Source organism: Anolis carolinensis, chromosome 2 (genome assembly GCF_035594765.1).
Source record: "Anolis carolinensis isolate JA03-04 chromosome 2, rAnoCar3.1.pri, whole genome shotgun sequence".
NCBI lineage: Eukaryota > Metazoa > Chordata > Lepidosauria > Squamata > Dactyloidae > Anolis > Anolis carolinensis.
The window spans coordinates 301,459,332-301,476,679 of NC_085842.1; the positions used below are offsets into that span (position 1 = coordinate 301,459,332).

The 17,348-nt window shown below is 37.8% G+C and overlaps 1 protein-coding gene across 1 annotated transcript in view; it reads right to left on the bottom strand.

Annotated features, from left to right (window-relative positions):
• The window catches only part of c7 (complement C7), a 29,572-nt gene that overhangs the window by 5,559 nt on the left and 6,665 nt on the right, over window positions 1-17,348 (bottom strand). Inside the window, exons 5-15 of the mRNA XM_003216232.4 lie at window positions 16,552-16,702; window positions 14,324-14,462; window positions 12,927-13,061; window positions 11,941-12,184; window positions 10,417-10,530; window positions 8,435-8,601; window positions 7,319-7,547; window positions 7,042-7,213; window positions 3,161-3,248; window positions 2,591-2,723; window positions 1,086-1,277 (exon numbers count right to left, since the gene is read on the bottom strand). Coding sequence (XP_003216280.2) covers window positions 1,086-1,277; window positions 2,591-2,723; window positions 3,161-3,248; window positions 7,042-7,213; window positions 7,319-7,547; window positions 8,435-8,601; window positions 10,417-10,530; window positions 11,941-12,184; window positions 12,927-13,061; window positions 14,324-14,462; window positions 16,552-16,702 — 1,764 coding nt within the window. The remainder of the gene's footprint in view (window positions 1-1,085; window positions 1,278-2,590; window positions 2,724-3,160; window positions 3,249-7,041; window positions 7,214-7,318; window positions 7,548-8,434; window positions 8,602-10,416; window positions 10,531-11,940; window positions 12,185-12,926; window positions 13,062-14,323; window positions 14,463-16,551; window positions 16,703-17,348) is intronic.

Below are 17,348 nucleotides of genomic sequence, written 5' to 3' on the forward strand. Positions count from 1 at the left end.
TGTTGTATAAAGGACACAATTTTACTGTGCCATTGTATATAATGGGGTTTCATCATCCATGGATGTTGGTATTCACTGGGGGCCATAGAATCAAATGCCAGTTAACACCAAGGGCCCACTGTAGCAGCAAAAGCACCAGAAAGTAGAAGGAACACTTTCACACTACACATTATACCACTACTTTAACTGCCATGGCTACAAACTATGAAATCTAGGAATTGATGAGATACTAGAACTGTGTGGCTGAGAATTCTGAAACCCATCCCTAAACTGCCAGCCCCAGGATTAGAATGGAATCACAGTGATATTGTGAATAGGTCAATTTAGGCAAAATATGATTATCTAGGAATGAGCAAGCTAGAAGTGATGAGGTTGGAAGAGAGGCTGGCTATTCAACTGTAAGCATCTCTCCTTTCTAAGTTCATTTTTGAATCAAACCTGCTAACATTTATCACACAGGCCTACATGGATCCCTAACTACTCGCTGCAATCTCGTACGGCACAGCATAGCTTAATAGGTCTGCATATGTATCTTTCATGGGCTGGGCGATGTGTCACTACCTACGAAGCTCCCCTGGTCCCACATTCTCTGAACCCCTCCTGATCATTGATCTCTTTAACAATACAAGGAGGAATAGAAGAACAGGGAAGATTCTAGGTGATGCTTTAGTGAGGATTAACTATTTGGTTGCTGTAACACATGGTTTCTGCACAAGCTAAGAAAGGTGATAGCCATGTTTCCACACCTCTCTAAACTCGTTGATGCTACAATAAGCATTCTGAATCTTCTCTGATTTCAAAAAACTGTAAGATTGCAAAATTAAAGCTACCAGATATCGTCCAGAATTAATTATTAGCAGAAAATTCTTGCACACATGAAAAAGAAACACTTATCTAAACTTTTTTGGGATTAGGGAAGTCTTTAGTGATACAGGATGTTCTTATACAACTAAAACTGAGTACATATTGAAGACTACCTTGGAGATTCTCTAAAAGCTATGCTCAGGTTCTTCAAAGAAATTAAGGGATGTAAGTATAATATGTTTTTTCCTTGTGCACCTGCATCTTCATTTTCATGGGCCTACCTCTTCTCCTGCAGTGGATCTCATTGATGTTGGGAGACCATTTCAGATTAGGTTCACACAAAAGAAGAGACGCTCCTTCCAGCTGCATGTCATCTAAGCATGAGAGTTGTACTTTCTCTCCTATCTGATATGAGGGTTTCATTGGGATTCCACTCAGTCCTTCTTCCAACTGTGGCAAGACACAGGCTGTTTCTAAGAAATGAAGAAGGAGAACAAACACAGATATTTTCTGTTTCTATAGAAGTTGCTGTTTGGAAAACATTCTTTTTTTTTAAAGGACACCTCCCATGCCAGCTGGAGCATTCTAATCCAAAAAAGTAACCTTTCAAAGTGATTGTTTTAATTTTATAAGACCGTTTTCCTCAGCTTTTTTTTTTTTTTTTTACAAAATCCATATTTACCTCAACCAGAAATAATGGGACTTGTGTTTATTTCTTCATGCAGCACATCACGTCTAGGCTCAGCACCTGAAGAAATGCCCTCCCTCCATCCCAACAGCCACTGCTCTGGCTTTGGAGGGAAAGAATAGCAGCTAGCACCAACTGGACTTAAGTAATCCCCTCCCACACTAGACTCCCCTTTTCCTTGTGCGTGTCTCATCTTTTTAGATTGTAATTCTGAGAACAAGAAACTATCAAATTAACAATTTGAAACTTACCATGTAAAGCATTATATACACTGATGGAGCTATATAAACTGATGATGATGATGATGATGATGATGATGATGATGATGATGATGACATTCCATAAAATATAATGATGACCATAAAGAAAAAAGAAAGAAAGAAAGAAAGAAAGAAAGAAAGACTCCATCCATCTTCTAAGATCAAATGTGTCTCTATAGCTTGTAGAAGTTACTTTTTAGACTATAACTCCCAGAATCCGAAAGCCAGAAATAGAGAAGCCCGTCCTAACAATATCATGAGGTTCACTCAGTAGTAGTTTGGAGTGGGACATTTAGCACTGTTTGCTCACAAACTTGTATGGCTCAGCATAGCTTATTGGGTCTGCATGCAGGCCCAGAGCAGATTGAATTATGTATCACTATCCTGACTTAGAATGAAGCCCCCACATTCAATGAGATAGTATTTCCACTAACATTTCACATGCTTCAACTATATTATCACACAGGATAAAACTATAGTCATTTCTGCAAGTCTTTGCTGATAGTCCAACCCAACAGCTATTTTTTGGCCTGCCTACAAACAGTATGTTGATCTTTGAACTGTGTATGCAGCATGTTTGATTAAAATATAATGCTTTAAAAAGTTTGGATATAAGTGTTATATTAATATCTGAAAAGTGATAGCTTAAAATAATGAGTAAATAAGTATTTGTTACTGCTTTCCATGTATACCAGTTGCTGGAACATATAAGTGGAAGCATATTTTTGGCCTTATTCCCTGCTTATTCTGGACTTCTCATAGGTATTAGCATGGACCATTAGATTAGACAGGACGTTAATCTGACCCAATGGAACTTTCTTTGCACTCAGATACATACTCTGGCAGCTCATTGGTTCACTGCGCCATCTCAAGCCTTCAACACATGTAGCAATAGGATCTCCCACAAGAGCATACCCATTATTGCAGGAATAGCTGATGCTTTTCCCAACAGGATATGATGAATCAGCATCCTAAAAAGAAACATATTTGGAAATCACTGCTGAAAGTTGTGTTTAATAACAACTGGAAGTCTGCACGGTTCTCATTCTAATGTAGAGAAGGTATGGGACTTTTAGAAAGAGAAAACTGCTCCCAGGACCACCACCACCACCACTACTACTACGACGACGACGACTGTGTATATCATGTTTTCTCTCTGCCAAGTCAGACTCAAACTCTTTCTCAGAGGATGTTCCAGTCAGAAGTTACTATCCTACTTAGTAGAATAGGTAGAATAGAATACTAGGTAGAATTATATATTACTCACTTACGTGCTTACTTACTCAGAAGTAAGTCCCCTTGCATTTAGTGGATGTGGCTCCTGATTAAATACAAGGACTGTCATTTAAAGTATGCAAGTATACCCATACACAGAAAGTGGATCAAATATATCTTACACTTCGCTTACCTGAACATATCCATTTTCCAAGGGTGGAGGCAATGGGCAGGATTCTGTGCCAAGTGTAGAGATATCAAAACAATGTGGTTCTATTGTTCTGAAACAAAAAAAAGTTAAAGATATCATGAGTTTTTTAGCATTCAAGATCATTGTCATCTTTCAATACAAATTACCTTGTTTCTTAGGGAGGCCTGCCCTGCAGGACCATTAATTTTTGTTTAGTAGTTTCCATGTCAATAGAATAGTGAATCAAATCTAGGTTTCAATCAAAATTTTACAGGAGCTATAAAGTGTTGAACTCTTTTCTCAACTGGATTCAGAACCTTGGATGACTCATTTAAAGTTCAAACTAAAATCCTGAGTGCATTTATCACCTTCATTGACATGGGAGTCAATGACATCAACTTTGTAATCAACTGGGATGACCGGAGGAGATCCCAGAACAGTAACTGTGTTATGCTTACTAGCTGTCCCACTTAGAAGCCAAAGCATGAAAGGAACTCAGTAATGGACAATTCGAGGTCAAGAGGCCATAAATCAAAACAAAATCAAAGTAGAGAAGTCATTGAGCAGTCTGGGAGTCTTAAATCCAAGACATACAACATTTGTTTTTAGTAGCCAGTTAATTAGACACTGGCCTGCTTTTAGCCCACACTCAGTTCAGCCCACACTGACATGCCTGATAATATTTAGAAAGCTGTGGGCAAGTCGCCCTTTGCTGCATCTGAGGGTCTGCATCAATGCTTAATTTATCTTCTCTCACAAGGTCTCAGATGTCTCTCTTCTAACTCCCCTTTTAGCCCAACTGGAGGAAAGAGGGTAGCTGACACTAGCTTCATTTCCCATCCTTTTTTTCCAACCCAGAAAAAATATTCTAAAAGCTTGAACTTCAACTAACATGTTATTTGGGACTTCTGGATTAGCTATGGTGTCCCATTAGTGAGCACTGTGCTGTGAGAAGGTAAAATGCTCCTCATGATGATCACCAACCAAATTGTATTTGGACCATGAAATGATCTCCCTAAATTAAATGGGGTGCCGATAGCCCATGAAGATCTGCAGCCTATCTCCTGGTAATTGGATTGCCATTTTGTGAGGGATGTATGGAAACAGACATATGCCAAGATGATAAAGAAAATTTTGCTGAAATACTTAAAGAAGTAAAATCAATAAGAAAGGATTTTAATCCAATGACAAGTGTTTGGAGAGGATTTGGTGTGCAAACAACTGAAGAACATAATAAGGAAGATGAAGAATGCCACTCTCCCTCTAATGAAGGAAATAGGAAAGCTCAAGGTGGAAAGAAGTCGATAAAGGACAAAGGGTACTTTATTCTCTGACAAGAATGAAGTATTGTTTGATTGAGAGGAGACTGCTATGAGGAAGAGAGCAGATGGTGGCTGTGAAGGACTACATTGATAATAAAGGTTTTCAGGACAGAGCTGTAAAAAGAAGAAATGAAAAGAGAGGGGGTGATTGACTCAGAGAGCTAAGGGTATATTAAACAAAGTGATTAAAATTAAGATGAACTGTGTTTTTGAGATGAAGTACTCATTGCAGGTTTCTTTATTTTGAACTAATTATGTCCAATTTTTACAATGGTGGGAATTTGGCAAAAACACATATCAAAGATAAATTTTTTAGGTAAAAAGATTGGATTTTTTTGGCTGGGAGATTATAGGCATGCCATTTGGTTTCTTTGAGATAAGATGTCTGGTTCATATAAGGATATTTTTGGTTACACTAAATTTAAAAAGAAGGTTGAAAAATTATAAGCTGCAATTAAGACAAATACAGGGCATGAACTAAATATAAGATAGATAGATAGATAGATAGATAGATAGATAGATAGATAGATAGATAGATAGATAGATAGATGATAGATAGATAGATATAAGTAGTTGAAAATCATGGTTTTATATACAGAAATTTTGTGGATATCTATTTGGGGAAGCAATATTTAGACAAGGTATTATTCCTATAGTGATATGTTGGGGAAAAGGTGGTAAGGTAATAAGTAAAAAGAACATATTATTTAAGATATTCTATCTTTTTGTTTAGAAAGGGCTCATCTGTTCATATTGTCTTTTTGAAGTGAAAGGATAATGTTTTAAAAATTCATAGGTGTAAGATGAAGAAGTTTATGAATTGTAGTTGTTCCGTCTCCCAGGGGTTTGATTTGCATTTTCTCATAGTTGTAGGAAATAGCACCTGTTTGCATTTCTTCCAGGGTTGCTACAGACTCAGCAACTCCCTAACAGTTAACCATTAGCAGAGATTTGTAACCATTCTGCAAGGTCTTTGCTGCTGAAAGTATCCTTTTGTTCTTGAGACCACCCCTTTTCCTGAGGATGAGATCTCCATTTTGAGAAGCCTTTTGCCTTCTAGACAGAAAAGAACTCAGATGTGCTTGTGTGGTTAAGCCAGGCCAGCTCAGACAAGCCATCGTAAGTACTGACCTCTTGCCTATAAAACTGGTGCTGAATTCAGATAGGGGAAGACCTGCTCTTTCCAAGATAGCAACTCAGCACTGGGGCAAAGACTATCCTAGGATTTCTTTGCCATTGGAAGAAGCTCTAATTACTTCGTCTCCAAGCTAGCTTTGAGCTTAGATAGTGAAAGACCTTCTCTTTTTGATATAGCAGCTCAGGGCTAGGGTAGAGAGGATCTCAGGATCTCTTCGCCTTTGGAAGAAGTTAACCCAGCAACTAAGGGGAAAAGCAAGAAAGGAACGTCTGCAAGGTTTTATAAGTTGACTATTTGTATTTGTAACCTTAACAATTTGTGCCAAGTCTGCCAAGGACTTTGAGAAAATAAAATCTTGTTTGATTGTTCAACTTGAAGTGACTTTGGTTACTGGGATTCCTGAGCTTCAAAGTAAGACCCCCCGCAGTTCACCCAGGCAAAGAAAGAAGAACATCTTAAAGCTCTAAAAGATGCCTGGGTGTGACGGCATAGTAGTAATACTTGAGTTATTATATATATTAAAATATAAGCCATTATTAAGTCAAATGTAAAATATTTGTTTCTGTTACTTGGCCATTTACTTTCTTTCTATTGCTCTTTTCTTTTTGTTGGTATATTTTGTATTGTATTTTTCATATTGGAAAAATATTAATAGAATGTTACTTAGTATAAGGGCTCCTCTTCCCACACTTCCATCCCAACATCACAAAGACTATTTGCCTGATGGACAATTTTAATACGATTTTGTGTGCAACATAGTGTGTACATGTGTGAATAAACATGTGTGTGTGTGTGTGTGTGTGTATCATTATGGCGGGTTGTTCTTCCATGTCATCTCAACAATCAGCATATATACTCATCTGAATTGGGCAGGGATGCTGAAAAGAGGCAAAATTAACTTCACGTTTTTAAAAAATTGTCTCCTCGTTGTCCTACTTTTTCAGCTGTTTGAAAACATGACAGCTTTTCTCTCCTTCTCCCACTTTCTTTCTCTATCATAAGCTTATTTCAATGGCTGTAAACTGAATACAAAGTGGAAAAGTGCTGTGCACTCAACTGATGCAGCAAGGGAGAGATGAGAAGAGGGGCAGTCATCTTGCCCTTCCCAGTACAGTCAGGCAAAAGCCATGAGCTGCAGCATCTCCAATGTTATGGGCTCTTCCTTATTAATAACTTTTGCCATCTTGACTATTTTCTGAAGTTGGCTGGCCACATGCACCCCAGTTTTCCTCTCTGGTATGTTGGAGGGTATGTAATGAAGCGGCCAATACGTTACTGCCCAGTAAAGTCTCCTGTTGGTTGGTCCAGACAAAAATCAGAAGATGTTGGTATGACACTTCATGTTCTGGAAAGGTGCCCAACTGCCCTCCTAGTTCCTGCATGTTTTCTACCCAGATCTACTTGTGCTATAGCAGCACTCTTACCGAAAATGCCGCAAATCATCATCTTCACACTGCTGGTTTTCAACTGATTCCCCAATGCAGGAGCTTCCACCGCCACTAGGGTATGGGTTATTGCAGCTGCGACTTCTTGATTTCCTTCCTGAGCTACAAGGACTCCAAGAGGACCAGCAATTCCAGCCACCATTGATGACTCCTGGATAATGTAAGAAACAACCATTACACATACATGTCATACATTAGTTATTTCATTAATTAGTTTAACTGAATATCACAAATGTGAAAAAGAGAGATTGCTTGCCTGGTTGGTCCTGCACAAGAATTCCAGACTCACAAGCTGGTCCAAAGGTATATGGTTTGCAGAAACATAGGCACTGAGTTTCAACAATGGTTGGCTGACCACCATTTTGACATGGTTGGCATTTGCAGGGATCATTTTCACTCAGATACTCTTCAATTGCTTGTTTGAGGTAAATCCTTTTGACGGAGGCACAAGGTATGTCCTTTACCAACTCATACAGTGGTATGATCTATAAACAATGAACATACAGGTATTCAGGGTTTTTTTTTTTTAAAAAAAAGACATCCTCTTTCAGACTTATTGCATCCCACTCTTATTCCAAATAGTAAGTTTTAGGGCATACGGTTCAGCAAGAGTTATATGAGGATATAAAATGTTGCTTACTTCATTATTATATAGGGGAATGGGAGAAAAGGCAAATCCTATTCTTATTGCAAAGCTTTAAAAGAGTTTTCCACATTTTGACTTTGTTTTATTTGAGATTATTGGGGGGAAATTTGAAGGTATTTTCTTGCACAAAAGCCTCCTGGTTTTGTGGTGCTTTTGTGTCAATGCACACAAAAAAGACACATTTTCTGCAAAATCCAAATATTTTAACAATTTTTGGCTATTACTACTGCACAGGGGTAAACAATGATATGATTATTTACAGTTTTATTTTGTTTCTGACAGATCAAGACCTCCTTCCTCCTTGACGGGATGGAAACTTTGCAAATATTTTTAATATTTATATTTGTAATTCCCAGAAGAAGCTTAACATGTGCTCCTGACATGGACACTTAAAGTAGTTTGACTTTGATTAGAATATGCAAATATAGTTCCAAGGTAGTTTCCCATCCAGGAACTAGCTCGGCAGAGAAATCCACATACAACACATGCTGCATGCATGTAGATCCTTGCAATGTGACTGGGGAATCAGTGTTTTGCAGAGCTCTCAACCACACATGCAGGCTGCAATTTATCATGCACGAAAGGTCTGTTTAGAAGACAGGGTCAGCAAAAGGAGGTCAGAAGCCAAGAGAGCAATCTCCATCCTGCTTCCATTCACTTAAAAACCCTGTCTTTTGACTGTGTGGAGTAAGTTCATCAGATAAAAGGAACAAATTAGCATCTTACCTTCTGTTTAATTACAGTAGGAGAATTAGACACCGATCTAGCCCAGCGGGCATATCTTTCAGTATTGCCAGCTGGATTCTGTAAATCCAAGTAGCTAAGGCCAGCTACATCTCCAGGGCTTCCACCCTGTACAAATGGGATTGCTTTTATCCGACTAGAGGAGCTACCTGAAGAAATATGGAAAGTATACCACATTACAAAAAGAAATGTGTGATACAATAGAAATGCAAGAGAAGATGAAATGGGATGACTAGTATAATCTTAGTGGTGTTCATGAAGAGAAATTAAAAGAACTACATATGTGAAAGCAGGTGAACATATGTAGAGTACAGACAAATCTATCATAAATCTTTATATTTTTAATATGCATAAACATGAATAATTGCTGGAGCATGCTGCATTCCTGAAGGTTGTGTGTCCCATCAAGGCCAAAGGCTCTAGTCTGAATGACTTGTTTGTCAAGGAAAAGTCAATGTCTCAGGGAACCAGGATAGCAATGACAAGGCCAAGACAGAGGTGAGTAGGGCTAGCATGGTCAACTCTATAATATGTGCATATTCAGTTCTATGACTGAATATATAATTAAGACTTTAGGACTGTCCCTAGCAATTTCATTAAGTTTGATTCATTTAAAGAGCCAGTTAGTGTAGTGGTTTGAGGCTTGAACTACAACTCTAGGGTTTCATTACATACTTGGCCCTGGAAACCCACTGGATGATCTTGGGTGAGTTGCAAATTCTCAATCTCAGGAAACCTATAAGGTTACCTTAGATTGCCATAAGTCAGGACACCTGAAGGCATGCAGCAGCAGCAACATCCCAGTTTTCATTTGCGAAATGTTGGAGGGTATGGGGGGGTCAAGGTTGCAGTTTACAAACAAGAGCCCTCTCCAATTATCACAGTGGCCATCATACCAAGGCCCACAGTGGTGGAGGCAAAGATGGCAGGTGGGAAGGAGGAGGAGGAGGAGGAGGATATAATATTGTATATTATAACTGTTTTAACTGTTTCAATGTTTTACTTTTTGTACTATGATGTATCACCATTAATTGCCAGTTTTGTAAGCTGCCCTGAGTCCCCTCAGGTGAGAAGGGTGGGGTAGAAATGATGGAAATAAATAAATAAATGCAAAGGATTTGGGAGTGGTTTGATCTTGAATGGACAATTAACAGTTATAAGCTTTACACCAGACAATCTGTTTCAGATAGAGATGGAAACTGCAAGACCTGGTTTGTTGACACAGTTCAAATCAGATAACTACACTTTTGCCAGATTCTCCTTAGGGGGAAAGTTGTGGGGAGCTTCGTGATTTATGTCTGCACTTCAGAACTTACTATTGTACTTCCTAACACTTAAAGTGTATCTCTACTATATATAATTGAATTATTAGCACTTTAACTGTCATGGAATCCTCAGATTTGTAGTTGGCAGAGAAAGTTGAAGACATTGTAAAGCTACAACTCCCATGATTCTGAACATTCAGCTATTATAGTTAAAGTGGGATCAAACTGCATGAATTCTATACTGTAAATGCACCCTGAGTCAAAACCATTTAACCTAATACTGTTAATTCTGACTGAGAGCAGGTCTCCAGGATTTCAGGCATGATTTTTTCCAAGGCCAGCTTGGAGGAATTTTTTATTTCTTGATTATCCCAATTCAAGTATGAATTAGATCCAACCCTTCTTAGCTTCTAAAATGAGATACTGGATGTGTTCAGGATAGTGTGGTGATTGCAAACAGTTAGGCATCAACTCTGGTCAAGCTAAGACCTGATTGCTTTTGGTAGACCCTGCCAGAGGAAGCCAAATGAATCCATAGTATTTGCATAAGTTTTGACTATCCTTATAATAATTGATGTAACAAGTCTACACTACTGAAATTGTCACTATGATTCAGGCCTGTATGTTTTCAGGAGAGAGTCTTAGCTTTTGCATGAAGCTGCAGATTCCTCTTAACATAAGATAGAAGTATAGAATTACCTGAAGATTGACGCAACAGCTCATCCAGTTTTTTACATTCTGTTTTTGTCTTCTTTACAATGAACAAATTAAAACCTGATGAAGTACATTTGTACATGTCTCTTGTGGACATACCTAATGCAAAACACAACCATTACTTTTGACAGTGCAAGGAAAAATGTAATAATTTATACATGTTCCAGGATCCTGTTTCTCAAAGCAATTGGGATCTATCCTTTTACACAAAGAGGATACACTTATTAAATGATCTGCTAATGAAATGATTTAGCCCACTTTTTCTCATTTCCAAGGACTAGGAAACCCAGTATCTATACATTTTTCAAAACTAGAAGAATATATAAAGGGAAAGGGAAATTTATCAATGTATCAGTTGTTGCCACACTCCTTGGAAAATAAAGTATTTAATACATGCATGAAAATTAATGGTGTGGATATCAGCTGAATGAAGCTAGGGGGTGGAATTTAATGGACCGGCCCATAAAGTAGTATCTTCTTAAAACTGATTTAAGTATAGATTTCTCGAATGGACTTATGCCGTGACTTATTTTTCTATTTTAAATGGTTCTCATTACATGTGGACCCTTAAGCTTCTGATTATTTATTGTACAGCCCAACATGACCAATGGGAGTCTTCAAATTGTAAGAGATTTTACAAATTGTAGTCCATGAGATTTGGAAGCCAAAGATTCTCCATTCCATCTGATGGATTTCTCAACTTTCTCCTCCCTTTATAAAGTCTTCTAGCTTTACAAGACATTTTGATTCTGTTGGTTCTCTCACCCCATCCTATCAATGAGTTTTATTTATCCTATCAATTTCTGATATGTTCTTTGAACCATCAAAACTAACAAGAATGTTACAAATCTATTTTGTAAATCAACTCAAGCTTATTTATATTTGGACTGGATATCTTGCCATCCCAAACAGATTTTAATAACAACATATTATAATAGGAAGTTTTCACTCTTGTTAATTGTTAATGTGGGATTTGTGTATTGGTAGTGTTTAAATGCAATTTGTGTCTTGCCTGTATTGCATACTGATTGCATCATCCAGAGTATTCTATAGTCTGGAAAGAGTTAATTACTAAGAAGCTGTGGTGTCCTTGATGTGTGGCTGGAACTGGGGAGTGTCCAGACACAAGTGTTTGTGCATTGCTGATTGTGTTCAGTTCTGAGTTGAGTTGAGTGCTGTCTGCCTAGGTGTTAAGTCCTGTGTCTATTGTCTGCAAGTCTGTTTGTCTTTATTACTGCTTTCAGTAAAACTTGTATATAGTTTTACTATCGTCTCTGATGTCTCTTTGTTCTGCGTTCCACTGATTCCATCCAACTACTGCTGCGCTGCGTAAATTACTCTGTCATTAATATCAACAGGCTTTATGGACTGAATGCCTGCAAACTGGAATATATTTTCCGCATGTTCAAAAAATGAAAATATTTTAGGGTTGCCTAATTGGTTAGATATAAGAACAAAAGGCTTTTCCCCCTTAATTTAAAACTTGGAATTTGTCTCCTAGCGTATTACTTTTTTCTTTGACACTATCTGCTGCCATATGAAATATAACTTTGTAAGAGCCTCCCAAAGACCCAGACTTCAGGAAATGTGTTCCATAATCTTCAATTAATTTTCGGTATGCATTGTATTCATAAAAGGAAGGAAGTTTTGCAAGTCTTTCCCGGAAAGGTGCAGCAAGGTTGAGAAATTCTGGCTGATTGTTGATGAACTGAGCAACTTCCACGCTGTTTTCAATAACCATCAGGAAGTTACTCTGGAAAGGCAAAGCATATAGACCCATAAATCAAGAAACTATTTTTCATAATCACAGAAAAGCATTGATAAACAGGACGTATAACTTGTGCTTATTTGTTAAACAAGGAACTGCATACTGTTTAATTCTAGGGGCATAGGAACCTGCCCTACGTTAAGTCAGGCTAATGGACTATCTTGTTGCTGTGACACTCATTGATCAGGCCTGTTATCCTGTTTTACCTGGTGCCATTCAACATGATGTCAGATAACTCATTATTCTGAGCAAACTCCAAACATTGTATTCATATTTATTTAAAGATTTGGAATAGTTATTTTTGGGACTCTATAATTGTCTCACCAGTCATACTATTCTGTAATACAAAGTGAAGAGCCTTCAAAGCTGTTTGGCCACATAATTATTCCCCAACCCTTTAAGATGCTGCAAGCATGGAAATATATGGCATTTGGTTTTCAAAAAACATAATAAGAAAAGGTCTTCTACTAGATGGATGAGGGGTGGAGTGATCTATCTTTCAACCAATTGCTCTCAGGCATCACCACCAGGGACTGTTATTTTGCCCACAGTGGCTGGGACTCTGAACAAAACTGAATTTATCCTTCCATGGAGGTGATAAACAAATTAGTGCACTGCTTGACACCTACCCTAGTGATGCTGCTGCCTTTCTCCAAGAAAAGTGGCCCTATCTGAGCTGGCCTAATCTTTCTGCTTATCCAAGAGTGAGGAAACAGATTTTTTTTACCTTTGAACGGTCTTTTTCAAAATCATTGTTTCTGTAATCGTGATTCTTCTTTTCATTCATTCGTGAATTTGTAGTTTTCATATATGACCAACTACTATTATAAAACTCAGTGCTGAAGTCATTTTCAATTTTAACCTATAAAATAAAGCTAAAAGTATTATTTCATAAATAGATCCCTCTCCACAAAACAAATGTATTTTCCCCCTTGATACCAAACTGGCTTGCTTCTGCAGCAAGTCCAAGGAAAAGTACAAGAATACCTGAGACTCCCACCAATTAAATATAAATTTCAAAATACCTATAACTAACATTATAGTACAGAAATTATATTACTTTTAATGTTTGAAATGGCTTTCCAAAATTATCTGTTAATTCTGCCAAGCTGGCCAACAAAATGCTGTTATTATTCTTTTGAAGCTGCCAACATGGCAAATTAATGTTGGATTGGAGGAAGTACTCAACTAGGGAGATTAAAGAAGAACTAATAGGAGAGGAGACCAATGTCTTTAATTGTGGGAGAATAAAGAGATGTGAAGGGAGTAGGTGAGATTAACATTACAGAGTGCTGAATGACCATTCCTGCATCACTAAAATTACCTTTGGATAAGGATATGGGGCCTGTGGTCATTGCTAGGAATTGACAAACCAATTTATGAGCCATATCACTTTTGCATTCCTCCCAAATACATGGTTGTTTAAAATAAGGACAGGGTATGGAGGTGCACATACTATGACCACTTCTCCAAATCCCTTCTGATCCACCACAATGTTGACATTGTTTATGAAGTTTGAATGAGGTTCAATGTATGTGCGCATGTGCTTTCAAATTGCCTATTGACTTATGGCAACCACATGCATTTCATAGGGTTTTCTTAGGCAAGGAATACTCATCAAAGTATTTTCCTGGGTGACCCTGCTTAGATTCCCAGATCAGACAGAATGTGGTGCCTATTTGGGCAGGAAGATCTTGGTGAATGTGCTTTGAATCCGGTTGCACCTATCTACCTGCATTTATCTCTATCTGTGTTTAAACAGATTTACAGATTCATAGCCACTGTGTGGGTAAATATATCTATATCTATAAAACTTTAACCGTATCTTTTTCTGCTAGCGTACAGTTCAATTCCCTTTTCAATTAAAGTGCACACTTAAATGTAATAATTATACATCAGAAGCAAAAAATAAAATTATTTAGGAAAGGATTAACCATTTTTAAATGCTGATTATCCAGACAAGCCAAAAATGATCATGAAAGTTCATAAAAATTCATGCAGGAAAACTAAACGGTCTCAAAAGTGCAGATTTCTACATATCTTGCTAAAAAATATTCCAAAGAGAATTCTGAAGCTTCTCCTGGCATTGAAAATTATATGACACTTAAAATAAAACAAACATACCTGGAATGTGTAAGCAAGGATATTGTCACTCAGCCGATAATATTGTCTCTCATCACCACTGAACACTTTTCTGCACTGACCACCGAAACTCTTAGTGTAAATGACTATAGCTTTTAATTCATCATTAAGAACATCATAGCTGTAATCAACAAGTGCTATGTCAGTGACAGTAACATTAACTATATGATTTAGGATGCAATGGTGGAACTAAATATTGATACTTTTATACTGTACATTCAAAATTAAATTTTGCAGAACTGCAGGAAATAATTATTTTCAGTTTCTATAATAGTAGGGCTTGAATTTATTCCAGGTTTAGCCCACAACTTTGAATACACAGATTTATGGACATCTACATACAAACACTAAACTTTTTTTAAAATCCCATTATTGTCAAATGTGGATGCCTAGGTAAACATACACTAACTATTCTCTTTCTGTGTGTGGGTGTGTGATTTAGGAACCTACCATATTCTTTCCATGTCTCTGGTGCCAATTTTTTCTACAAACACACCTACACAGTTATGGAAACACAGAGCTGTTCTTCCTAAACATTTATTTCATTATTTTGGAAGACAGAGCAGTATGCATGACACATATTCACAAAACAGATTTAGGCACTTTGGAGAGCTTCTTTGGAATAAATGCCAACTCAAATTCACTATCCCACCCACTGGCATATTTTTGAGGACATGACTGGCAGCCTTGGAAAATCAATTGCCAGTCCTGTCACCTTCTGTAGCTGGAATGTAGCCAAGGAGCAAAATATTTCATTCTTGATGTCATTGCCCAAGTGCTGGAGAGCCAGGAAGTCAACTGGATAGAGAAGCAATGTGTAGGTATTTGGAAATAGGGAGAATTCAACCTCAAACATTAGTCTCCAGTTGCTACATTACAGTTCTTGGAGTTGTCTTTTAACAGCTATTCCTCTTCAGTAGCAGTCGATCTTGAGATAAAGGTGAAAGAGCACAGACCATTCTCCTATTTGACTGCTCTTTCCGCCTCATCACAAGGGTATTTTTTCGGTGGCATGTGCCAGCTCCACCCTACATCACCCACAGAACCCACCGGCTCCCATCAACCAACACCGGCGGGGATCCATGTGTGAAGTAGGGTGGATCTGGCACATGCTGCCACCACGGCAATATGGGAGGCTTCCCATGTTGCCATAGGAAGCCATGGGGGGAAGCCTCGTCGTTGACACTTTTTCCCATGGGATCAACAAAAATCTGGAGCCAGGCAATGCGGGGCATTGGGTGCTGGACTCCCCATGCCCCCGATGACGCAAGACATCGTGCAGCGATTTTGGCAGCCATTGACAAGGTTGTTGGACTCTGTCTTTATCAGAAACCATGAACATTTTCTGTAGCTCCAGAAGATCAATGTCTGAATGAGCTTAATTCTAGTTCCCCTTGCCATTCCTTTGATATCATAAAGATGGCAGCGTACATGCAGGAAGTCTCAAGTTTAGACTTCTGCAATGTGCTTTGCATTAGGCTACCTCTGTAAAAAGTTCAGAACCTTCTATTAGTTCTAAACATGACAGCCAGATTAGATACACAAACATCCAGGAGTGAGTGAGTATATTACAACTATACTACAGTCAGTCTACCGGTTGCCAATTAGTTTCTGGCAAAGTACAAAGTGTTGGTTTTGACCTTTAAAACCCTACATGGTTTGGGTCCAGGTTGCCCACAGAATCGCCTTCTCCCATACAATCCACCCAAAATTCTTAGGTCCTCTGGGTGTGTCGACTCCAGCCAGCAAAAACCCAACTGTCAACTGTCACTGTCAACCGACCTTTTCATTGGCTGCCCCGGAAATGAGAAAGTTCCAACAGTAAAATAATCTGTCAGAATTTAAGAGACAATTGAAGACCTATTTCTTCTGGCAGGCAGTCAATTTTTTAACTATAAATTCTAAACTCATATCTTGTGTCTACTATATTTTAATCTTTGTTTTGTGTATTTTAATATATGTATTTCATAGAAATATGTTTTACCATATGTATTTTACATAGTGTTTTATAATGATGTATTTTTCACTGTGTTGTACTGAGCCTCGAGGAAAGGCAGTTAAGAAATTTATTATTATTATTATTATTATTATTATTATTATTATTATTATTATTAAAATATCATGGGATATTATGAGAATGATAGGGAAGTTCACACTGTTTGTATAAGCTCAAACTTAAGACTTAGCTTAAGGAAAGGAAAGAAACTTACCCTCTTCCTGTAAACTCAATATTAGGAGGGGGCAAAAGTGGTTCCGTATTTTTACAGATAGTCTTGACTTCATCACATCGGTCTTCATCAGCACCATCTTCTTCACAGTCATGATCTCTATTGCAGACCAATGATCTGCTAATGCACTGTCCTATTATATCCGTAAAGACAGATAATCATGAGGCTTTTGGGATGCAGCTAGAGAACTGCCTTAATCCCCTTCATGACCACTTCCCCAACATCTGAATATAATATGAAATGTGTCTAAGTAAGTTTGTTGCTCCTTTACATTTCAAAATGGAGTAGCTATTAACATCTGCCCATAGCTTGAATGTAATGAGTCACCTTCAATGGCTTTCATGTCAATGGGACCATGAATCTGCTTTGAGTTTCAGCTTAAACTTCAAAGGAGCTATCCAAAGTACTGAACCATGTTCACAAAATATATTGAGAACCTTGATGAATTCCTTTGTAATAAAAATCAATCCAGAATCACTGCCCCACCCACTGACATGGGAGGGACTATATGCCAATGGGTACCTAACATTATTGTATTTGTAATGAAGAGGTATTGAACAATAATCTAAGAATAACTCTGTAAGTGGGAATAATATTTCATAGATAAGAGTGTAAGAAACTATGTTGTCTAGTTACTTTCAAAGTTTTGACATTTTCCCCAAACTTTACATCATTTTTCATATCTAAGGGGTCCTCCCCAAAAGTAAAGAAAATTATGAGTAGCATAACAAATAGCACAACAAGGCACTAATACTAATAGTGTGATTGTTTATCTATAT